This window comes from Cibotium barometz, chromosome 25, assembly GCF_041138505.1.
Source record: "Cibotium barometz isolate CiBa-2024 chromosome 25, ASM4113850v1, whole genome shotgun sequence".
NCBI classification, from domain to species: Eukaryota; Viridiplantae; Streptophyta; class Polypodiopsida; order Cyatheales; family Cibotiaceae; genus Cibotium; species Cibotium barometz.
Window position 1 is genome coordinate 44,524,420 of NC_141070.1, and position 26,628 is coordinate 44,551,047.

Genomic DNA, 26,628 nt, shown 5'->3' on the forward strand with positions numbered 1-26,628 from the left:
TTGATAAATCTTCTTCTTCATTAACCAAGAGATGCAAGCAAATCCCAATGCAAAACAGGAAATGTCGATCTTGGGTGATAATAATATTTTGGGTGCCTTCTTACACCACTCCTTCCAATGGTTCCCCAAGCTCCAGAAACTAAGTGATAGGCTGTCCAGTGCCCTCTTAAGATCTGGTATACAAGACCTCTTAAGATAATGAGGTTCATCCATGTAAATGATGATGACCACCCATAAACCCTTGTTACTATACACACACACACACACACACACGCACACACACGCACAAAAAGCATCAAGTGATTGTGAAAAAAGCAAGTAGTTAATCTAATTATCCCTTCTTTGTGCAGCTTGTTGAAGCGAAAACTAGGAGTCGTTACCCCAACTCAAGTTAAACCTCCTTGTTTTCTATGAAAGAAGGATTCACTTACATTCAGTGTAGTTGGCCTCCTTGTTGAAGGGCAAAGCCTAATTACTTTCCATCAGGTCATAAACTTATCATGTATAACTAATGTCATTGGCAAGAGCTTTGCATTCATGCTGTTCATGTAGTATGTCAACCAATCAACGTCTCAAATAATAGATCACGTGAACCACCATTAGTGATCATGCTCAACTATTTTGGTCAACTTACCATGTAACTAATGTCATAAAGTAAATCTGATCAAAGATTTTTGTTGTTACTAATCAAGGCATGTATCCAATAAACATCTATTCATGTCATTTTTTTTTAATCAGCAAGACACATTCTTATCCATCATGTGATACAAGCAATGATGTGAGCAAGTGTATCTAGTCCAGAGACAAGTAACCCTACTAACACCCAAAAGAGAGGGGGGGGTTCACATCTTGCTCTAAATAACTAGCCCACGATTCCCTTGCAATCTGGGAACTGCATAAAATTAGTGTCCATCCAGCTTGTGTGAAGAGCCGACTGATGCCAAATGCAGGCATGGTCTGTAGATCCATGTGAACGAGGACCTGTGTCTCTAGTCTAGGGCCACTAGTCAACTGACCATTGAGGGCAAGGTGTGCGGTGCAAGCTATCTGAAGAGGAACACAACGTTTTTTATAAGAGGAGTCGGCCCCACTTGTACTCATGTCCAGTTCACTACTGCAAATGTAGTTCTTATGCCTACCCTATGCCGTACTACCATTGGCATCTCTTTATGTTATCACGTGCTCTAGCCTCTTGTATGATAGCATATTGCCATGTGACCCTAAACTTGCACCTTAATCTTCTCTTGTACTGTATTGCATATGTCTCCTGAAAGTTTGATAACCAGCCTGGCTTCTGTATTGATAGGCTTTCCTGAAAGACAGAAACCAAGACTGATGCTATAGTAGACATGGAGCATCAATGCATCTGTAAATGGGCTACATCTAGGGACACCTTATGTAAATAAAGGGGTGCAATGTTGACCGCACTTAAATAATGAACCTTCGACTTTCTTGAAAGAATTTCCACTCAGATAAGCCTTGGGGCCTTTTTGTACTACTAAAATGTTTGCTCTCAGGCCCGTACCATAATACAGGCATTGAAATTACAGGTACACACCCACAAAGGTAAGACTATCCTTGATTATCTCCAACATAGTACATACATGAGTCACATCAGTCTCTCGCTTCAAGAGTAACTGGGACTTCAACTTTCTTATCGCCTCGTAGCACCTCAACAGTAACCTGTGGAAACAAAGATCCCATTTAAAATGAAGTTGTATGTAGAGTTAAGTAATTAGACCTAAAACTTGTTTCTAAACACAATTTTACCTTGTCTCCTACATTACAACGATCCAAGATCTTGTACAGATCACTTCCATTGCTGACTTTCTGTCCGTTCAAGGAAGTGATGATATCACCCAACACAAGGCGCCCATACTCATCCCTAGAGGTAGGTCTTAACCCCTGAGCACAACAAAGAGAGACGGCCCTGACATTAGAAGTCAAGAGAATATGTCCTGGCATTGTTTCATAAACTGCTTAGATAACAGCAAATGAAATCAAAACTTTTACCGCTTTTCCAGCTGGCCCACCCGGTGGAGCATCAAGCACAAGCACTCCACTGACCCCAAGTTGTTCAACAGACTGTTCTGGGGCGAATGAGATTCCTAACACAGGCCGCGTCACTTTTCCGTACTTAATGATTTGGTCAACAATGCCACTGACCTGCAAAAAGAAAACTAGTTTGCTCAATCTAAAAAGATGAAAGATTAATGCACTACTACGAAAGAATCATGAACAAAAAAAACATGTAGCCTGACTAGCTAGAGACCACAATTTATACAGTTGCATTACGCTCCTTGTCTCAGTCTGCTTCTCAACATTTTTGCTACAGATAAACTTTTCTGTGAGTCACCGAGTCTCCTACGACCAAATGGGAAGAGCTGGACCCTCGTTTAGTTTTGAGGAGCAATGCTTGGGGTCAACTTGTAAAAAAGCAAGTCAGGATACAGAAAGGTGGGTTTATAAGAGTAAGGGCCTGAGCATGTGTACATGCGGTGGATGGTGGGAGAAAGAAAGAACAAAAGTAATCTAACGTTTTCAAAAGACCCAGTGGGTCTACAGGTATAACGAATCCATGAGAGTACTCAGTCAAGGAGAACTGAAAGGGAAAAAAAAAACTAGCTACCTACGCAATGAAAGCCATATGAGTACAAGTGCATCATGAGCTCATGTGGGTACATAAGAAGTTAAATTTCATATTAGGGTGTGTAGAAATGGGTTAGCATCAACATTTTGACATAATAAGAATGCAAGAAAGAGATTAAGACTAATAACAAAACTAGAGCATAATGACAAGGCAAGAGATTTAGCAAAAAGCTCATATGATATTCCATTAGATAGAGGGCCTTTATATCGGCTTGAGTACATCTCCATTGGCCACTAATTATGACTCTAAGTTTGATTAAGCCATCCCCTAATCCTGCCTAGATTTGAGGACCACCTCCCTTGAAGTGAGCACCCACTTGGACCATTTCTCACCTTCTTCTAGGCACCTTCTTCTGGTCTCCATTTGGGCTGGACATTCCACATAAACCTTCACATTTGGGCTTCCTTTGAGCCTTTGAATCTTAGTCTATTCCTAATACAACTCATACATCATTTGGAGGTCACATAACACTCCCCGTTGCTCCTAACATTCACCCAACATCACTAAATATATTCAACACTCCCGATCAAATCATGAACACTACCACCATACGTATACTGGATCTACACTCTTCGTCATTTGCTAGAGTGGTCTATCACGCGTGTCTAATAGGCTACAATGTTGGCTTAGGGCTTAATGTTTTACAAAAGGATAGGAATTCAATGAGTGGATTTAAACACAACGTGGGAGAGGTGCCCTCTTCCATCAATTAGACAAAAAGTTCCGATGATTGGCCTCCTTGGGAAGCTCTTCATTCTCTGATCATTATGTTTGCTTCAGTGCATAATAGTTACCAAACACGTTTCATACCATATGAAACTTACGAAACGTTTCATACATATGAAACGAGTTTCATACCTGGTCAAGCCTTATCCAGTTGAAAAAGGGTGTTTTTAACAAATCGACCAAAGACCTTACGTTTTTTCTAAAACATAAACATCCTCTCAAAAAACGTCCTCTTCAAAAAACGTCCTCGGCCACCTGGGATTCTCAACACTAGCAACCTGCATGTCCACAAATTGTCACCAAATCAGCCCCTCCCGCTCTTCTCGGCTCGTGTGCCTACCATCTCTCACGTTGGTTTAATCGATTTGGGCTGACTTTGTTTGATTTTGCCCAAAAAACCAAATTGGGGATTTTTCTTGCTAGGGTCCCAATCTTGCCTTGTGTTTGTCACAATGCCTCACACCAAGGATGCCATTTGAAACGACATCATTCCTATGGGAAAATACGGCAGTTCTAGCACTTCATAGTGGAAATGTAATTTTTGCAAGGTTTTTCCAGGTGGTAACATAGCCTGCGTTAAGGCCCATTTCTCAAGTTTGAAGGGAGAGGGCATTGGTCCTTGCCAATTGGTGCCTACAGAAATCAAAGTTGCCCTACAAGAAAGGAAAAAACTGTGGTTGGGTATACAAGGTTGTAATGTTGATGCTAGCAAGGATACAGGTGATGCATCCAAGAGAACGGGATTGGCTCAAAGTCAGATGCACATAGCCAAGTAGAGTTTGTGGGTATTAGTAGCTCTGCTCCGATAGCAAAAAGCAGCTTTTTGCCTATAGGACCTAGAGGCTCACTCATGATGTCATTGTCATATTGACATGATGTATCATGTATCATGTATCAGGATTCAAGATGCCACTATTTTTGGTTTTTCTTTGAGTAGTGAGCACTCAGCACTTTAAGTGGAGTCTTTGCTCTTTTATATTGTTTCTCAGTTTTGAGCAATAATACAAATTACAATATAGGATCTATCATCTTAATGTGTTCACTATTGATAGCTCAACTTGCATGTATCATTGTAAATTTGTATGATATTTGAATCATGATTTAAGCATGTTTTATAGCCTCTATGAGATACTTTTTAGAGCAACAAATGTGAAGCTCCATATATATGATTTTTGGGGCCAATATCCCCCCTGGTATGAAATATTTTCCAGAGGTATGAAACATTCTTGAAATACATTTTTTGAAATGTCTCGACTACTATGCTTGAGTGTTGGCTTGAGTCTTCGTCTTGTTCCAACAATCTTTCTCCATGTGGCCTAGTTTACCACAAAAGTTACACTATCCTCTGGCTCTTGGTCCTTTGGTGAAGAATTCTTTCCCCTCATAATGTGATGAAGGTCCACCCGCTTTGACTTTGAGTCTTTTCTCCTCATCAATCAAGGCTGCTTCAATGCCACACACGTCCAATCGGGTAGATTTCTGAAGTTAGCCAACAATGGGCTAAATGCTTCCAAGGTCATGTTCTTGAGAAGAATCGCTATTGCATCCTTGTCATCCACTGGTCCAACACATGCAAGTTGTTGCATGACACTTTTCATTGTGTTTAAGTGAGTTTGAAGTGACACCCTTTCTTTGATGTCCAATCCAAAATGCTGAAATGTATTCTACACTCGGATGCCACGGGGAAATATCTATATAGCAGGTGCAGGACCTGGAGTGGTAACTAGTCCCTTGTGAGCCCCAGTTCGGGACGAGTCAGCCAAGCTTCCACTCTAAGCGTCCAGGATCAGGTGTACAAGTCCCATACATGGTCTTGGTCAGGTGTGCAAGTCCCGCACATGAAGCAGTGCCAGTCCATACTATGAGTCACCCTCTAGAATGGTGCCAGGTGTTCCGAGCATTGATAGGCTTGTAGCCAGATGCAAGGCACCTAGGAAGCATGTAGATGCATGTAGAGTTGCATAGAGTGTAGGGGCCATGGGTTTACCCATGTTGCCATACACTTGGCCCATGTGGGGCAGCCCGTGGGCCATGGTTGTGGCCCACAAGCCCCATGGCATGTAGTGGCCAGCCCTTATAGGGCATAGGCCTAGTAGGCCAGCGTCTAGGGGGCAAGGGCAGGCTGTCGGCTTCTAGGCCTGGGCAGCCAGTCGGCTAGCCCATGGAGGGCCAGCACCCAGGCAGATGCAGCAAGGCAGCCAGTGCTTGGTTAAGGCTGAATAAAAACAGGTGGTATATTTGCTTTATTGAATGATGAGAAAGAGACTGATTTCTGTAGGTAACCTTGGCTGTAAATCTGCGGGTGCCCTTCAGAGGGTATATGGGACCCAATCGGGTGTACCTTGTCTTTGTCGTTTTCATAAGGAGACCCAGAGAGGAGAGGATCTGCCGATTATGCCACACAGAGGTTGAGGCGGAGGAGCATTACATATGCCGCTGCCCAGTATACTATGAGATCCGCAGGAGGTTTCGCTGTCTATTTCGTGAGGGATTTGGTCCACTCTGCAGGTTCATTGACTTCTAGGACCAGCGTTGCCTAATCCTCTTCCTACTTGAGCTCAGCAGACATAGGGACACTTTGAGAGAGCTTCAGCCCCAGCCACCCCGCCCCCTCCCTCACCAGCCAACCATCACCAGCTTCTTCTGGACCCAAGAGGTGGAGAACACCGATATAGTGGATCTTGTGGACCCTCCACGAGCTGCTCCGGACCTACCTCGTCCGAGAGAAGTTACCTCGGGACAGAGCCTCCGCACTCCAACGTGCCCGACGCCCCCGGCCCCCCCGTTGGCCACGATCACCTCACCAGCTCCAGATCCAAGACATGCTCCACCGCCATCAAGCTACCTTTCCACGTGACACAGCTGAGGGAGACCTCTTAACCATACTCATTAGCCCCATGCTTGATATTTGGAGAGCGGTATACCATCTACTCGAAGCTGATGCTACTCTCATGTTTCTATGTTCTTAGTATTCCATGATGAGTTTCCATGGACAGTTTTGTATCACCCCAGTGAGATAGCTATGTTCATGTTTTCTTTCAGTTTTATTTTCCATTCCATGATGAGATATGCCATGGACATTATTGTATCACTTTGGTCTCATAGGCCCATCCATTGGGTTTTTTAGTAGACGCTTAATATATCTTTCTTTCCTTCTTTCTTTTTCTCTCATGTTTCTATGTTCTTAGTATTCCATGATGAGTTTCCATGGACAGTTTTGTCTCATCCCAGTGAGATAGCTATGTTTATGTTTTCTTTCTGTTTTATTTTCCATTCCATGATGAGATATGCCATGGACATTATTGTATCACTTTGGTCTCATAGGCCCATTGGGTCTTTAGTAGACGCTTAATATCTCTCTCTCTCCATGGCGTGACGTTGCGCAAGCCCTCCTCCCTGCTTGCGTTGCGCGCTGGTGGTCTCTCTCTCTCTCTCTCTCACGCTGGCGTTTGCACCTCGCTGCTCGCACGCTGCCGCACCTCTCCGCTTTGCACCCACCTGCACGCACTGCCCGTCTCTCTGTCCGCCCGCCGCTCGCACGCTAGTCCCTTCGCCTCCCTAATGGCGTGAACCTATTCGCACCCTTGCTCGCGCCTCGCGCCGCTGGCATTTGCACCTCGCTGCTCGCACACTGCCGCACCTCCCCGCTTTGCAGCCACCTGCACGCACTGCCTGTCTCCCTGCCCGCCCGCTTGTGCGCTAGTCCCTTCACCTCCCTAATGGCGGGCACCTGTTCACACCCTTTTGCTCGCGCCTCACGTCGCTGGCGTTTGCACCTCGCTGCTCGCACGCTGCCGCACCTCCCCGCTTTGCACCCACCTGCACGCACTGCCTGTCTCCCTGTCCGCCCGCCCACCTGTGCACTAGTCCCTTCCCCTCCCTTATCCCACCCACACTGCCGCACCTCCCCGCTTTGCACCCACCTGCACGCAATGTCCATCTCCCTGTCCGCCCGCCCGCCTGTGCGCTAGTCCCTTCGTCTCCCTAATGGCGTGAACCTATTCGCACCCTTGCACACGCCTCGCGCCGCTGGCGTTTGCACCTCGCTGCTTGCACGTTGCCGCAGCTCCCCGCTTTGCACACACTGCCCGTCTCCCTGTCTGCCCGCCCGCCTTGCGCTAGTCCCTTCGCCTCCCTTATCCCACCCACGATGCGGCACCTCCCCGCTTTGCACCCACCTGCACGCACTGCCCGTCTCCCTGTCCGCCCGCCCGCCTGTGTGCTAGTCCCTTCGCCTCCCTAATAGCGTGAACATGTTCGCACCCTTGCTCGCGCCTTGCACCGCTGGCGTTTGCACCTCGTTGCTCGCACACTGCCGCACCTCCCTGCTTTGCACCCACCTGCACACATTGCTCGTCTCCCTATCCGCCCGCCCGCCTGTGCGCTAGTCCCTTCGCCTCCCTTATCCCACCCACGCTGCCGCACCTCCCCGCTTTGCACCCACCTACACGCACTGCCCGTCTCCCTATCAGCCCGCCCGCGTGCGCGCTAGTCCCTTCGCCTCCATAATGGCGTGAACCTGTTCACACCCTTGCTCGTGCCTCGCACCGCTGGCGTTTGCACCTCGCTGCTCGCACGCTGCCGCATCTCCCCGCTTGCACGCACTGCCCGTCTCCCTGTCCGCCCGCCCGCCTGTGCGCTAGTCCCTTCGCCTCCCTTATCCCACCCACGCTACCGCACCCACCTGCACGCATTGCCCGTCTCCCCGCCCGCCCGCCTGCCCGCCTGTGCACTAGTCCCTTTGCCTCCCTAATGGCGTGAACCTGTTCGCACCCTTGCTCGCGCCTCGCGCTGCTGGCATTTGCACCTCGCTACTCGCACACTGCCGCACCTCCCCGCTTTGCACCCACCTACACGCACTGCCCCCCCCCCCCTCCCCCCCCTCCCCCCTCCCCCCCTCCCCCCCCCCCCCCTCCCTCCCTCCCTCCCTCCCTCCCTCCCTCCCTCCTCTCTCTCTCTCTCTCTCTCTCTCTCTCTCTCTCTCTCTCTCTCTCTCTCTCTCTCTCTCTCTCTCTCTCTGTGTGTGGGAAGCGACTATGGAGGAGGGCATCCCAGCATAGACGGAGGTTGCAGCGGCGGATTCGGATTATTCTTGCGAGGCACGCGGGACACCCAGTCAGGGTGCTGACCACAGAGGATATTGAGGAGATCCGCCAGTGTCCGATGCGGCACATATTATGAGATGGAGGCACCTCCATAGTGTACCCCCCCTCACTATTTTCACACCCTATAAGGGTTTCTGTTTACCTTCCAGTTCCAGTTTCATTTTCTAGGTGCCAGTAGTATCATCTTTATTTTTCATTTTTCATTTTCTGGGTTTTTTTATCCAGACATTGTATCAGATCCACCATGATGTAACTTTTGGTCTCATAGGTCATTATGGCCTTTTGAAGACGTTAATATAACATTTCATTTCTCTCTCTCTCTTCTCCCTGCCTGTGGGAAGCGCTGTAGAGTAATCTCGAGGAATGGCTCCGAGTCTCCAAGAGAAGCTCGAGGCCCTCGAGACGGCAATGAAGGCACTAATCAAGGAGAACAAGAAGACATCCGATTCCAACCTCAATGAGGTGGAGAACAAATTACACCGGCACATCATGGCCCTCGAAGCACGGGTCACGGACCTTGAACAAGAGAACACGGCACTCAAGGAGGAGGTGAGTGCATTGAAAGTGGAACTGGTAGCCGTCAAGAACACCGAGAAGCAAGAAGGGGAGATCAATGACAACACGCTCACGGCCATCAAAGAAGAGATCTCCAAGGAGATCACAGAGGACATGGAGGGAAAACTCGAAGCCAAGCAGTCAGGATGCGTTGAAGTGGTGAAGAAGAACATCCGTAAAGAAGTGAGGGAGGAGACTCGAAGTGAGGGAGGAGACTCAAAGGGAAGAACAGCACCATTGGGGAGGAGAAGATGAGGCAGGCCCGCCGCCTCAACATTCGAGTCACACGTATAGCCGAGACACTTGACTCCACTCCCAAGAAAGATGGAAAGCTTCTATGCAGCACGAAGCTCCGCTACAGGGAAGAGGACCCTCTCCCCTTCACCAAAGCATGGAGAGCCGGAAAAGACTCAACACGCAAGCGAGCCCTCATCCTACAGTTTGCAGGAGAGACGGAGAGGGTCACCTTCATGAGGAAGAGGGTGATTCTACGAGGATTACAGGGAGATCCCATCTATTTGGATGACGACCTTACAAGGATGCAGATAGAACACACGAAAACATGCATGCCGAGAGTCCTACAAGCCCGGAAAGAGAGCAAGAGAGCATTCTATCCCGATGGCCGTGTCATCATCGATCGATGGCAAGGCCACCGATTAGCGCCAGGCGGCCTATGGGACATCGGCCTATGGAGACCACACAGGCAGTGACATCTTTCACCATCCCCCCCTTGTCCTATTGGTGCGGATCACACGTACCTCTTACTGTCACTGGCGAGCTCCACACCAGCACCCACAGCCCACACAGGCATCGCATACAACTTTCTACTTCACCCATGACTTGGCAGACATATATGAGCATCATGTATATGACGGGCTACTCCAGATGGATCCCATGTCACCTCTAGACACACTCACCACCCAGCTGTTATCTCTACTACATACGGCCGCCACCCACAGCTTCCCCCATCATACACACATTGCACACACAGATAGATCTAGGAGCATGCCCTAGAATCGGTGGTATGATGATGAGTGCAGAGAGCTATATAGACACCTCCGTGCCCAGAGAGCACTGGGGACCATTACACAGAGACAGGCGAGCCGACAGATGAGGACCCTCACATGCCATAAGAGGCGTGCATATGAGGAGGCACAATACTGGGATATATACCACCTACTCATGAGCAGAGATGCAGCCACTCCATGGCACAGGATGAGAGAGCCTCGCCCTCGTACCCCGATTGAGGATCCACACAAATGGCACACATATGCAAAGAGCCTCTACCATATCCCTCAACAACTGCCCATACCACAGCCATAGGAGTCCCGCCCTACCACCTCTACTTTCTTTACCGCCTCGATAGTAGAGAGAGCTATCCGCCGGTTATAGCATGGGAACAAGGTGGAAAGGTACGTAGTGTACGGCACGCTATCAGTACGTACGGAACGTACTTCTGTACGGAATAAATTTTAAGGTACGTAAACAGTACGTACCATTTGTAAACAGTCCTAGAAACCTGAATATTTTGTAGAGTCTAGACATAGCAACCAAAATACTTAAAATAAAGACTGAACCTCATTACTTAAAGTTTAAATCAATTATCAATTACCAAGCCCATTACACAATACCTCATGTCAACAGTCATAGTGATATAAGCAAGAACCATGAAAGTCATAGATGATAAAAGAGAGTACAAATATCATGTCTACAACACATGTCCTGGTCCACAAGTGCAAAAAGCAAAACAATGAAACACTACAGTTGTCTAAACTCTAGAGTCTAGACGCAAGAGTCTCAAATCTCATCATCAGATGAAGATGATGAGTCTTCTGAAGAGAGCATGCCTCCATCATTGATACCATTGCCCTCTTCATCGAACTCTGCCTCAGAAACAACAAGCTCCAGTGCATCCTCGTCATGTGCCTCGGGAATCTAAGTGTGAATGAGTTTGACAGCCTCATTTGCACGCCTCTGCTGGGTGCGACGAACTGGAAGCTTTCCCCTGCGAATGCTCTCTCGTCTCGCAGAGCTTGGATCTGGAGCTGCCTGGCATAGAGGAATGCTGAGAGATCGTGCACGTGATCACGTGCACGATCTCTCAGCATTCCTCTATGCCAGGCAGCTCCAGATCCAGCGGGTCACACAACGATCCACGCTCTCAAGCTCTCTATGTAAAGCTCTCAAAATCTCATCTTGCTCATCTCTAATCTGCCGATCCACAAGCTCCGGGCTGGGTTCATCTACCAATTTGTGTAGTGTTGGATCAACCTGTTTAAACATGCCACAAATTGCATATTGGATATTCATTGAACTAGAAAAAAATTTCTACTTCTAAGTTCTTCTTGAGTCCAAATTCCAATTTATACCTGCTTCGGTGACCCCAAAGCATGGTAGCTTCGCACGAGCCTCATGTTAGCTCTGCAGTACACCAACTTCTCTAATTGAGAAGTACTAAGGCGATTCCGAATCTTGGTGTGTATAAGAGAGTATGAGCTCCAGTTCCGCTCACATGCTCCAGCTGAGCAATCCTGTGCAAAAATGAGTGCAATGCGAGCAAATTTGTAAATCTTTTAATGCTAGAACATCAAGCTTCACTTCGGAAGACTATACTTTAGAGATTAATTACAAGTTACCTGAGATAGAACACGAAGAGCAAAGCGTGAAAGGTTTGGAAGACCAACCCTTCCATAAGAGTGCCACCATGTCAAAGGGAATTTCATGGCTTCCTTCCTCAATGACACAGGTCTCGCAAATGAAGCACCAATACCACTCATGTACGTGGTGAACTCTCTATCGATCTGAAGTTGCTCCTCCTCAGAGAACATCCTTCCAACATACTCTGACTGCTTCATGCTCAAAGCAGTATTATTCCATAGCTCTGGCGACCTGTAGAGAGGATGGAGCATGGCAGCCATCGCATGGATGGGACGGCTCATGAATGTGCACCGTTTGTCTACAATGTCCAAGATCTCACCTCGGCTGAAAATGAGAGATTGAAAATACATGTCTTAGGTTATAGTGCTAAGTGTACACATGTCAGTCCTGACATGTCATGAGAATCGAGAATCGAGAAGTCATAAAAATCAAAGAAAGAGGAAGAAATTAGAACTATTGCTTACCGTTGAGCAGTCATCATGAAGCACCAAGCAACATGGTCTTTCATTTGCATAAACAAATGAAAGACCAGCCCCAAAGTTGAGCCCTCCATGTCTGTAAGTCGGAGAAGGACATACACGCGCTTAAGTGCAACTGAAAGGCTATGAACTTGCTGCCAAAAATCATCATCCAGGATCCGCCTCTGCAAGTATTTTGTACGCTCATCCTTTCAATGATGCATCTGTCGCCACCTTGGATCCACAACTGTTGATGATAGTGAATCTCTTATCTTATAGAGCCTATCCAAGACCAAGAATATGTAGGCAAACCTGGTCTTGGAGGGTCTCACCATATCCAAAGGGCTATGGCTCCGAAAGATGGCAAGAGCCTAATGCTTCTTGCGGAAGAAGGTGGTGATCTTTACAGCATCTGCAACAATGGGCTGCACCCAAACAAGCTTCCCAATGTCTTCCATAAGTAAATCAAGACAATGGGCAGCACATGGAGTCCACACTATTTGTGGAAACTCTGCCTTGACCATTTGACCCATTGCCTTGCAGTTAGAGGCGTTGTCGGTCACCACCTGCACAACATTGTCCTCCCCAACCTCAAGGATAGCCTGTCGAATGTGGCAATAAATGAACTCCCCTGTGATCCTGTCTCCTGCTCTCCCTGCATCCACGGCACGCAAGAAATAGGTGCCCAAGCAAGATGACACAAGGATGTTGATTATGTGCCTGCCCACCCATCTGAAATAATAGTGCATCCAAACTCCTGCCAACCTGCTTTCACAGGAGTGAGCGCCTTGTCTATCAAGGCCTTCTGCTCATCCAACATGGATGTACGCATCTTCGTATTACTCAAGACCTGTCCACGTCTCAGTAGGCCCTACCTGCGCAATTGCTTTCACCATTCTTTTCCTTTGGTTTGTCCTTAACACATTGAAGGATATATTACACTCAATAAGAGTACGACAAATCTCCATTTCTGCCACCCTTTGCCGCTCCTTTACCCAAGCTTGTGATGAGATACAAGAACGCAAAGTGGATTGCTTTGATGCCTCCCCTGTACCTCTCACATCTTGTGGCAGGAGGTCCTCATCATCGGCAATACGTGCCCTCTTCCTGCCTGTGGTGGATTGGGCTGAAGCCAAAAGACTTTCACCCTCATCTAGTGTACCTGAACCTGTAACATCTCCGATAAAGGCATCATGGAGAGCATCTTGCGTACTTTCACCAGCTCTAACATTGCTTGCACCACCCATTGCAGGACAATTCTCCGCAATGAATTGGTCCCTCAAAGCTTGTGGTATTTTATCACATGAACCACATTGATTGGTGCACCCGATACCTGTCATGTGCTTGATGACGCAAGTTATGGTGCTAGTGTACTGCTCCTCCCCGCAATACTTGCATGCCCATAGCCGAGTACCTGACCCTTGCTGAGAAGGGGTGTTAACAACCCTCAGGACATTGGTGTGGATTGCCCAGTTCGGGTTAGTCTTGCGCGGCATGATGAAGTGTGGGCGGGAGAGAGAGCGAGGGAATTTGCTCTGCAAAGTTTTGCAGGTACACACAGGACACTCGATTTTGCAAGTACACACAAAATGCCCAAATTTTGGTCGCTTATCTACAATCGCCTGATCGCCACACACGCGCCTCGCCACACGCCACATATTTTTATTTTTTTTAAATGATTCCGTACGGATCCGTACAGTACCGTTACCGTACCGTACGGTTGTACCGTACTGTACGGATCCGTACGTGCGTACGGCAGCAACCTTGCATGGGAGATCGACTGACCACACAGGTATACAGAGTGAGCATCTTATTTATGCAGCTAACACACTAGGACCCTTTGTTGCTCACCTCTTTAATAGGGCACTAGTGGAGGGCCTACCAGCTGAGTGGACTATGCACACCATCGTGCCTCTCCACAAAGCGGGAGACATGCTAGACCCCAGCAACTACAAGACTATCATGATTGGTCATACATTGGCCAAACTTTATGGTGTAGTGCTCGAGGCAGAGTTGAGCTCGTATGCACAGAAGGAGGGACTGCGGACACCAGGGCAGGCTGGATTCCGACAAGCTTTCTCCACTATTGACCATATATTCACTCTGAGATGTCTGATTGACCAGGCTAGGGTGCTGGAGAAGAGATTATACTGCTGGTTTGTGGATTTCCGCAAAGCATTTGACACGGTGCCACGAAAGAGACTCTTCCAGCACCTACAGTCATTGGGGATCAAATCAGAGATGGTTTGGGGCATCTATGCTTTACATGAGCAGGTCCTCGGGCACATACGATGCCCCGGGGGGCTATCTGATGTTATTGCTAGCACCATAGGTGTGAAGCAAGGGATGCCCACTCTCTCCTACACTATTTGGGCTATACATCGATAAGGTGGCTGACTTCATTGGTCACGGTGGTGGGGACGGGGTATCCACCAGATGATATTATTCTGGTCTCTGAGTTGCAGATGGGACTACAGCACCATCTCCATGCACTCAACGACTTCTGCACACAGAGGGGGCTTACAGTGAACCTTGGGAAAACCAAGGCCATGATTTTCCACCTCAAGGCCGGTTCGACGACAGGCCATCTTCACACTAGCAGGAGGACAAGTAGAGGTGGTAGACTCATATGTGTACCTGGGGATTAAATTTACGACTCCGCTAGGAAGATTTACTATGGCACATGCAGCCAGGGATAGACTCACACGAGGGTATGCAGCTCTGGCCATGCTAGAGAGACAGTGTCACCAGGCACACTTCCAGGAGCCCCGCATTAAGGGGTGGTTGTTTGACACACTAGTCACCCCTGCTTTGATGTATGCTGCAACAGTATGGGCACCTGGGCTCGCCACCTCCACATGGTCTCAGAAGAAAGAGAGGCCTCAGATTCTCATGCTCTCACGGATGATCCGCAGCAAACCCTCCGTCCCACATGACATTGTCCGGACGGAGTTTGTTGCACCTCCTATGCTAGTAGAGGCCCTCTTCGAGACGATCTGCTTCATACAGAGGATCAGAGATATGCCATCAGATCGACTCTCACATAGAGCTTTTGAGGCCTCCAGGCAGCTCGCAGAGAGTGGAGATAGGAGATCATGGTATTCACACATGATACAGTGGCTCACTCAGCATGGTCTTGACATAGATCACCTACCACCTTTCCAGTATGATATACATGCACCACACATCCAGCTCTCTCACAGTGAGAGGAACAGAGTCCTTCGGCAGGATTTATGGCAGCGATACACTCAAGAGACTTGGATTACATCCAGTCAGCCTCTACCGCCGAAGATGCTATACTACAGAGATCAGTTTATGCGTATCTCAGCGGATGGATTCATACAAGAGACTGGATACATGGATGTGTACATGCCTCACAATGCCCAGGTGGCGATTGGGCCCGCTCAGAGTGTCATCACACCAGCTTGAGATTGAGGCAGGTAGGGCAGCACGGTCCCCAGAGCAGAGAGGATATGCAGACTATGCCAGGAGAAGGTGAGAGTGAGGAACATTATGTATGCAGATGCAGAGCATATAGTGTCATTAGAGAGAGATACACCACCATCTTAAGTGAACATCCCTCACCCCGCCAGATCATGGAGTTCGCAGACCAGCACAGATTTGGCCAGTTCTTGTTAGAGACAGCGTCACACAGAGAGACAATGATACGGACTCATACCACAGGGAGAGGTGGGCGACAACTCCAGCTCACTGATTTCTTCCAGAGATCTATCCCAGTGCCTTCCCTGACACAGGAGGGGGTTACACTTCAGTGCGCTGCGGTCCTCCGAGCCAGACGGAAACCGAGAGCACCAGGCTACCAGGCTCCTAGACTACATCAGAGCGAGATCACAGAGATACGGGCTCGACATCAGCACCATATCCCAGAGCGGCTACCTCACTTACACTCACACCCGGAGATCATGCTCCAAGGTATTTTGCCTCACCATCGCCTATGTATCACATATTACACCCCCATTATGGTACTGGTTGGAGCTAGACACCCTACGCATATAGGTTGCATACTGAGCCTCTAGCAGTAGTGCTCCATCCATCACACCCCCCCACTAGCTCAGTACTCTCATACTTTATTTCATGTTCATTTTGTCCTTTTTGTTTCTGGACATCTAGAAGACATTGACAGTTGTACATTGATTTGTCTCATAGGTCGAGTTCGGCCTCTAGTAGACGTTAATACAGCTCTCTCTCTCTCTCTCTCTCTCTCTCTCTCTCTCTCTCTCTCTCTCGGAGCTGATGTTGCTCTCATGTTTCTATGTTCTCAGTATTTCCATGAATGAGTTTCCATGGATAGTTTTGTATCACCCAAGTGAGATAGCTATGTTTATGTTTTCTTTTTGTTTTATTTTCCATTCCATGATGAGATATGCCATGGACATTATTGTATCACTTTGTCTCATACGCCCATTGGGTCTTTAGTAGAGGGGTTGCAGAGGCAGTTGGATGCATTACGGGCCTTTTGCGAGGACCGGGATCTCACTGTGAACCTTGGAAAGACCAAGGTCATGATCTTTAACACCTCCTCACAATGGATAAGTAGATTTGTAGTATTGTTTACATACATTGGAGAGCCTGTGAAGTATGTTACCTCATATGTATACCTTGGGAATGGATAAGTAGATTTGTAGTATTGTTTACATACATTGGAGAGCCTGTGAAGTATGTTACCTCATATGTATACCTTCCTCAGCTCTCGATGCGGAAGGCGGCCGAAGCTAGATTGATGAGGGGATATGCAGCCCTTGGCTCGATAGAGAGGCAATGCAAACAAATACAGTTTCAGGAGCCGAGGATGAAGCTTTGGCTATTTGATACTATAGTTACACCTGCACTATTGTATGGTGCCCCCATCTGGGGTCCTAGCTTATACCACAAGAGGAGACAGAGGAGAGAGCACGCCCAGACAGATACGAAGAAAGTATATGATGGGTGGAAGCCGATGGAGAGGCCCCTTGTGGCGATGATCTCAAGCATGATTAGGAGTAAGCCATCAATGCCACATGAGATTGTGCGGGCAAAGATGGGGGCTGCACTGATAGTGACAGAGACTCTATTCCAAACTGTGACATACTGGCACAGGCTATGGGAGCTTCCACTTGATAGATACCCCCGACTAGCCCTAGAGTCCTAGAGACAGCTGACACTTGAGGGAGATACACAGTGCTGGTATGCACAGGTAGACACTTGGTTTGGCATGCACGGTATGCAAATGGAGGCACTCTCCCCGTTTCAGTACAGCATAGAGGCCCGTCATTTGCTCTCAGCCGCACAGAGCAGAACACGATTATCAGGAAGACATTGTATGTATATATACATACATATACATGTATGTATATATATACATACATGTATATATACATGTATGTATATATATACATACATGTATACATGTATGTATATATATACATATACATGTATACATGTAAGTATACATACATGTATACATGTATATGTATATATATATATACATACATGTATACATGTATATGTATATATATACATACATGTATATGTATATATATATATATACATACATGTATGTATGTATATATATACATACATGTATACATGTATGTATGTATATACATACATGTATACATGTATGTATGTTGTATACATGTATGTATGTATATATATACATACATGTATACATGTATGTATGTACATACATACATGTATATACATGTATGTATGTATATATATACATGTATATATACATGTATGTATGTATACATGTATGTATGTATATATACATGTATGTATATACATACATACATGTATATACATGTATGTATGTATATATATACATGTATATATACATACATACATGTATACATGTATGTATGTATATATACATGTATGTATATACATACATACATGTATATATTATGTATATATATACATGTATGTATGTATATATACATGTATGCATACATGTATATATTATGTATATATATACATGTATGTATGTATATACATACATGTATATATACATACATACATGTATATATATACATAATATATACATGTATGTATGTATATACATACATGTATATATACATACATACATGTATACATGTATGTATGTATATATACATGTATATATATACATACATAATATATACATGTATGTATGTATATACATACATGTATATATACATACATACATGTATACATGTATGTATATATATACATGTATATATACATGTATGTATGTATATACATGTATGTATGTATATACATGTATGTATGTATATACATGTATGTATACATGTATATACATACATACATGTATATATATACATGTATGTATACATGTATGTATACATACATGTATATATATACATACATGTATACATGTATGTATGTATATACATACATGTATACATGTATGTATATATATATATATGTGTGTGTGTGTGTGTGCCAGCTCTGTCACATAGAGCCCGAGACAGAGGATCATTACATATGACGATGCCCTATATACTATGAGATTCGGGGGAGGTTTCACTGCCTCTTCCGAGCTGGGTTCGGACCACTTTCCAGGATCATGGACTTCCTGGATCAAAGATGCCTGGGACTTTTTCTTCTAGATCTCTGTAGACACAGGGAGTCCTTAGTGACATCCAGATCAACTATACATGCTCGAGGACCAGCACACAGGACTCTCACAGACTTCTTCCATACCAGCACTGCGAGGGCCGATCCACCCATCATACCCGAACCACAGGCTAGCGCAAGAGCTCGGCCGAGAGGTGTGACACTCGACAGAGCCACTGAGTTATGCAGAGCTCAACGCCCCAGACCCCATGGCCCTCGCCAACGGACCCCATGGCCCTCGCCAACGGCCACGCCACCACAGGAGGATCCGGGCCATTATCTCCCATCATCGCAGGACCTTCTCGCGCCAGCTCACTTTTACCACCTTGAGCACGATGTCCCAGCGGCCCATGAGGGATGTATTAGGGTGATATGAGAGCTCTCAGCTCATGTACCTAGATCAAATTTTGTAGTTCTGGATTTTTGTTATCTTTCTTTATTACTATTTTGTACCCACGATAATGTACCTCATGGATATGATGTAACCTTTTCGTCTCATAGGTCATTTTGGCCTTTTGAAGACGTTAATACAACTTTCTTTCTTTCTTTCTCTCTCTCTCTCTGTCTCTCTCCGGAAACGTCTCCCCCACACACAGTGGATGGTATTACATGCAGCGGAAGTATTTGTAATTGAGGATCCTGTCACACAAATGCTCACACCGTCTTCTGTATCCTGAGTTCCACAAGTTTAGCAATCCACTTTAAGACTTCAAACTTTAAAAAATTTGCGAGCGAGAGAGAGAGAGAGAGAGAGAGAGATGGAAATTGTACACCGTATGGGGTCCCGAATTACCCACTGAAGGGCCCCGGTGTGATTGACGATAAGCCAAATGCAAGATCTCTGAAGACCAAGAGTCGGGCTGAACTGTACACGGCTGTAGAAACACCAATGATGTCCAATCTCGAGCCTATGCACTCTTCCCAATGGAATGAAGGAAGGCTATAAATCTGAGGCTGAGATAGGGGCTGTTTGGGACTGTTCTAGGCTATATATGAATGCTATAAATGAATATGAATGCTGAGTTTTACCTTCACCAACTGGCTGTAGCAAAACAATGAAGAGATGAATGGGGAAAACTGTATGTATGCAAAAAACACAAGAATTTACTGATGGCTGAATGCTGTAGACTGCTGTGTTTTGTTGGAGGGCTGGATGCACATGCGTTGATGCTCCTAGGGCTGTAGGATGACACGCTTCTCCAAAACGCAGGTTGCTGAAGTGATCTATGGGCTGAAGACTGAAACACTGAACCGCTTGAGAGCTGATTGCTGAGATATGAGATGAATGAATGGATGAGCAAAGCACTCCTATTTATACTACCCTGATGCTGGTCGGTTGGCACTAGACGCTGGCCGACTGCATAATAAATGCTACACGACTGATAAATGATGTATAAATGCTGAAAATTGTGGAAAAAATACCAGATAAATCCTAATAAATATTCTAATAAATACTAGATGATATCTGAGGGGTTTTGCAATGGTCTAGATGCAATGGATGAATGATATGCAATATGCAGAGTGCTTTCTAATGCAAACCCTAAGGTTTCTACAGACTCTACATGCATGAATGCGTCTCTTCAAGTGGGTTACTGAATGACTGACTGTCTAAGGCTCAGAATGACCTACGTAGCTTGTGCCTGACTTATCCTGGACTGAGGATTACAATGGGGTCACGGCATACAACAATTATCATCCTAAAAGGTACTAATACTGTACAATGTTGCACTGATGATGATAAGCCAGCTTGTCACCATGCACTACAATGCAGAGTGCATGTGACATTCCCTCCTGCTTAGCTTGGCGGCAAGTTCATGGCTTCCAAGTAGACCGCCAATAACTGGGGGTACTCTTGAAAGAACTCCTCATCTAGCCATACGGCTTCGTGGGTACCTCGATTGCGGAACTTCGTATAGAACTGACGTATCGGTCGACCGGAACCATGCTTCCAACGATGAAGAAGGAGCTTCCAACGATGAAGAAGGATCTGCTCAGGCTCGATGACTTCAGCTTCGTCTACCACGTCTGGCTGTTGTTCATCTAAAACATCAAACACTTCTGATCCAACAAATTGTTTTAGCCAAGAAACATGGAAAACATCATGCATCGTCCAACTGTTAGGCAATTTTAACTTCATGGAGACATCACTTAACTTTTTAACTATTGGGAAAGGTCCAAAACTACGGAATGAAAGCTTGGGACAACATTTACCCACTTGTTTCAATCTTTGTTTCATGATAAACAAATAGACCCAATCCCCTTCCTTGAAGTGGGCATCTCGTCTTGACTTATTTGCCTGTCTGCTATAGGCTTCCTGTGCTTTGGTCAAGCGGTCCTTGACTAACTCAATGATTTCGGAAAATGCTTCCGTCGTTTTATTAGCCTCTAGAGATGGATACACCAATCTCGTCAAAAGAGAAGAGAAACGGCGACCAAGGGCTGCTTCATATGGAGTCCGTCTGACATTGGATGAATGAGTATCGTTCAAGATAGCTTGGACCAATGGAAGATAATGTTCCCATTTGAACTGTTGGTCATGACAATATGACTTGAGAACATCAAAGGCCAACTGGTTATAAATTTCTGTTTGGCCGTCTATCTATGGATGGAATGCACTAGACAATTGTAACTTAGTTCCAAAGTTTTCAAATAATGCCCTCCAAAAATGCGAGGTAAACTTGGAATCTCGATCTAAAGTGATGATGCTAGGCAACACACAAATTGGGTACCAATGTTTGAGAAAAAGACGGGCTACGTCCTCAGCTGTGGCCGCGTATGCTTGCATGGGATAAGCATGCAGAATTTACTGAAGCGATCCACAATGGTGAAACACTGAGTGTTACGTGATCCGGTGGATGCTGGTAGAGACCCTACAAAGTTCATAGATATGTTGATGAAAGGTCCGTCGGGGATAGGTAAAGGTTGGAGTAACCCAACCTTCTTTGTATGTGAAACCTTTACTTTTTGACAAATCTTACAGGCTTGAACATGTGAATATACATCACGCCTCATTTTAGGCCAATAAAAGAACCGTTTTAATTTCTCGAGAGTATTATTGATACCTCTATGTCCTCCAACTAAGGAGTCATGGGCATCATGGAGAAGAGCTGATCGCTTTTCCCGAATGACACAGAGACGGTTCTTGAAGAACAACCAACCGTTTTGTACTGAATAATGGCAAGGCTCACAAGCGAGGGCCAAATTATACTGAGTACCAAACTCAGGGGAGTCAACATATTAGTCTTTCATGCTAAGTCCTTCCCCATGATTTCGAGAATGGTAAGACTCCTGGACTGCCTGGATGCTGGCCTTTCGACTAAGAGCATTTGCTACTAGGTTATGCTTACCAGGGATGTACTCAATCATTCCTCCAAACTGTTGGAAGAGTTGACTCCACCTGGCTTGCCGATCACTCCACTGGGCACTTGGCATGGTTTGAAGCCACTTAAGTGCTTGGTGGTCTGTTTTTACTGTGAAGACCTGTCCATAAAGAAAAGGCTTCCAATGTTTGAGCGCTGTGATCACACCCAAAAGCTCTTTGTCATATACCAAATAATTCTTTTCGGCGACATCCAACTTTCTACTGTAGTATGCCACAGGTCTATTGTCCTGTTGGAGAACTGCACCTATGGCTACATTGCTTGCATCAGTAATGACCTCGAAAGGTTCGTCCCAAGATGCTAACTTCAATATAGAGACCTTTGAGGCAGCTTTCTGGAGTGCACGGAATGCATCAAGCACCTTGCCTGTGACTGAGACTTTTTGTTTACGAGTCTTCACCCCCTTGAGCAAGTCGGTGAGAAATGCTGCAAGGTTGGAAAACTGATGAACATGGATGCTGTAGGCTTGACAAAGACCTACAAAAGAACGGATTTCTTGGGCGGTCTGAGAGATGTCCCAATCTAAGATTTCTTGAACCTTTGAAGAGTCCAGTCTAATCCCATCGGAAACGATGATATAGCCCAAGTATTGAACTTCCTTAACGTCGAAGATAGACTTTTTGGCGTTTATGTAGAGCCCATTATCTCACAAAAGTTGCAAGACTTTCTCCACATCTTTCTCATGTTGCTCCGCAGTGGCTGAAAGCCCAAAAGGCATGACTACGAACTCGTAGTGACCACGCTCTATCCGGAAAGCTGTTTTTGGAATGTCAGCTTCGCAAATGCGGACCTGATGGTAACCACTCTTGAGACCGATCTTAGTGAAAATTTTTGCACCATTGAAACGCTCCAAAATGTACTCAATCCTTGACATAGGAAACTTATTCTTAATGGTGAGTTTATTTAATGCCCTGTAGTCTACACAACGGCGTGTAGACTTGTCCTCCTTTTGGACAAATAGGAAAGGTGCAGCAAATGGTGAGGAAGAAGGCCGAACGAATCCGGCTCAAAGGAGCTCAGATAACTGTCTTTCTAGCTCGCCCTCTAGAGTCTTGGAAAGACGATAGGGAAACCTGCGAGGAGGCTCTGATCCAAGGACCAAATCAATATGATGGTCCTCAGGACAGGATGGAGGGAGACTGGGCAGAAGATCGTCCCTAAGCATAATGTCTTGATGTCTGGACAGGAGTTCTGCTAACTGTGTGACTGAAGATGAGATGGATGCTATCGATGAGGTAGAGGCTGTTTGAGCACGAACATAAAGTAGTGCTCGTTCTACTCCCTTGCGGATAGCTCGTTGGGCCTGAAGGTGCGAAATCAATGGGATGTCGAGAATGCTTTTGTCAAATCCCCATAGGATCTCCTCGTAGAACGTTCCTGGTACGAGACTCAAAACCTGCAAACAAACCAAACAAACAAGAAGGAGGTGCAGGCCTGACTCACCTCCCAACCACGACAGCCGTGGGTAAGCCCACAAGACTTAGTTGTCCCCACTGAGCCACGAGCTGAGCTAACTAGATGGACGTACAGACCAATCTCTACCTCGTGACGTCCCATACCGCCGCGAAGCTACCCTTGCGGGCCTCAAGACTGCTGTGCCGGTCTCGGCTGCATGAAGCAGGTGCACGTCTGCACTAGATCCAAGCTTCTAACCATAGAGCTTTCACAAAGTACGCGAGACTCTATATGACTAATGACTAACCTTGGCCACCCTTTTATAGGCTCTTGGCCGGTCATCAGGCGCCCACACTTGGGCGCCCGCCCGTTAGTCTATCCCTAACTCAGCTCGCCAATCAACCTGCCTAGCTCCAAGCTTCCCCAAATCTCGAAGCTAGTCTTGTGTGCGTGTAGCACACGGTAGATACACAATGCACATGACAGCTTCTATCCCCACCACGAATCATTACGGGCTCAGGAAAACCTTTACAGATAGTAAAAGTGTCCTGCCCCCAACCAGGAATAGGCTCATATTAGCGAAACCACTGGATTCCTAAGATCATGTCACACCCCAAAAGAGGTGAGAGAATGAATTGTAAGTTGCAAGTGCATGAAGCAAGTGAGTGCTCATCACTTAGCAATGCCTCTACCTTGTTAGCCACTCGACCTCCTAGCATTTTCTAGTAGCCATCTAAGCTTGTCTCACACAAGCACACAGTGTGGAATGCTACCATCTTTGTATTCTTGCTTTGTGCAATAGTAATACATCATTCTCTTTACCTTGTCTACTACTTTTGCATGAGCTGCTTATTTTCGCATCAAGATCCTCGGTATGTGCGCGTTCTATGTTTTCACCACACTAAAAAGTCTTCTCTTTCACTTGTGAGGCTTTTCCAACATGGTATGAGAGCCTTGGCTCTAGATGCGGCTATGCATCATCTTTGCCCTTTTTAGTTGACCATAGGATCTTGAGAAATGGCTATGGAAGCGGATGATGGACCACTACCACCACAATTGGCTGACAACGAAAAGCTAGATGGAGCAAATTACAACCTACAAAAGCTGAAAATGAGAATAGCCCTTGACTCCTTCAATTTGCTAGGTGTGGTGCCTAGCAACGACAAGAAGCCAACCACCACCGAAGATGACGATGGTAACGATGTTTCAAATTAGCTGATCTTCTTGCTTGGAAGCAACGACAAGCTGATTCTCTTTATGCACTCACGAGTAACATCTCAGATAGTGTGTTATCTTCAATACAACACCTAGATTGTGCTTCTGAGATTTGGTTTGCTTTAAAAAATCAGTTTGGCAATGAAAATCCACTTAAAGTAACATCTAAGATAGTGTGTTATCTTTAATGCAACACCTAGATTGTGCTTTTCAGATTTGGTTTGCTTTAAAAAATCAGTTTGGTGTCACATGCACTCTGCACTGTAGTGCATGGTGACAAGATGGCTCATCATCAATGCAACACTATACAACAGTAGAACCCTATTTGATATTTGTCGTACGCCATGACCCCGTTGTAGGATATGTCAGGCACAAGCTACATAGGTCATTCCTCAGCCTTAGAGAGTGAGGCAGTCAGTCAAAGTCCCTTAACCCACTTGGAGAGAATCATTCATGCATATAGATGTCATAGAAGCCTTAGGGTTTGCGTCAGGTCATGTTCCCATTTTTTCATAGCCAACGGGAGACAGAAGTAAGGTGGCTATCAACAACGATGCAACATGTCTATTGAAGGGCATAGGTAACATCCCATTTTTACTCCAAGAGGACTCTAAAGGCACTTTGGCTCACATGGATTTTTGAGGACATGAAAGCATTGCGGGAGCAGCCTATGGTGCTAGATTGGGAGACCAAGAGTTGCATAGCCATTGTAAAGGATCCAATATTCCATACCTACACCCAACACATGAAGGTTGAGTATCATCTTGTGTTAAAGCTCACCATATCACACAAGGTGCAGCTAGTCTATTACATGCAACCTTGGTGTGGAGCGGCATCAACATGGACTTGGCATTGGGCAGGATACCCATTTCTTTTCGGGTGTCTATTGAGGAGGGGTGTTGGAGATCATTGTTCACCCTCGCTCTAGATTTGTATGGATATAGGTAGCTCATGTTTGTAAGGCCCCCTTTATGAGGAGAAGCCATGTTTGAGAAGGCTGCACATCAACCTAGTTTAGACACTAGACGATGGCCTTTTTGGTTGGATGGTTTTGGTAGGCCTGGCACATGGCCACGCAGGCTAATAATGATGGGAGCCATCCATTGAGGAGTTAATGGCATGGAGCCAGGCAGCTGTGCATTGAAGCTAGGCCCTTGCCTAGACTTGATGGGGCCTAACCAGGGGCCTTGGATGAGCTGGAGCGTGAAGCTCCATGGGAACCTTCTCTAACTAGTGGGCTAGCGTAAGCAAGCGTGAAGCTTGCGTGGGAACCTTCTCCAACTAGGGGGCTAGCATGAAGAAGCTTCTTCACCTTTTGAGGTGGCCCCTAGGAAGCGTCGCCTAGAAGAGGTCAAACTTGTCCACCTCAAAAGGTTATAAGTTGCAAGTGCATGGAGCAAGTTGAGTGCTCATCACTTAGCAATGCCTCTACCTTATTAGCCACTCTACCTCCTAGCATTTTCTAGTAGCCATCTAAGCTTGTCTCACACAAGCACACAGTGTGGAATGCTGCCATCTTTGTATTCTTGCTTTGTGCAATAGTAATACATCATTCTCTTTACCTTGTCTACTACTTTTGCATGAGCTGCTTATTTTCGCATCAAGATCCTCGGTATGTGCGCGTTCTATGTTTTCACCACACTAAAAAGTCTTCTCTTTCACTTGTGAGGCTTTTCCAACAGAACAATATGAGGGGCGATGTTTCTTTTCTCATATAAAAGGACATACTTCTAAGCCATGCCCTAAGAAGACCCCTCCATAGACTACCACCCAGTCTCGACAACTTCTGTGGTGAGCCAACCTCCCACACCAACCCCCCAAGTTGTCACTAGTCCTCCAGCTCCCACTCCTACGATTGGCACCATTGT

The 26,628-nt window shown here is 46.1% G+C and overlaps 2 protein-coding genes across 2 annotated transcripts in view; both read right to left on the reverse strand.

Moving 5' to 3' along the window:
* Positions 1 to 1,339: 1,339 nt before the first annotated feature.
* Positions 1,340 to 26,628, reverse strand: part of LOC147624605 (protease Do-like 1, chloroplastic) — a 72,753-nt gene continuing 47,464 nt past the window's right edge. Inside the window, exons 6-8 of the mRNA XM_086819622.1 lie at positions 2,014 to 2,166; positions 1,771 to 1,905; positions 1,340 to 1,683 (exon numbers count right to left, since the gene is read on the reverse strand). Of these exons, the coding sequence (XP_086675748.1) occupies positions 1,615 to 1,683; positions 1,771 to 1,905; positions 2,014 to 2,166 (357 nt within the window). The 3' untranslated portion in view covers positions 1,340 to 1,614. The remainder of the gene's footprint in view (positions 1,684 to 1,770; positions 1,906 to 2,013; positions 2,167 to 26,628) is intronic.
* On the reverse strand, positions 10,972 to 12,157 carry LOC147624606 (uncharacterized). Its single transcript, XM_086820025.1, has 4 exons — positions 11,673 to 12,157; positions 11,406 to 11,567; positions 11,182 to 11,307; positions 10,972 to 11,085 (listed from the first exon to the last, which is right to left on the reverse strand). Exons 1-4 carry the CDS (start codon positions 12,042 to 12,044, stop codon positions 10,972 to 10,974), a joined length of 774 nt encoding a protein of 257 aa, XP_086676151.1. The 5' UTR covers positions 12,045 to 12,157.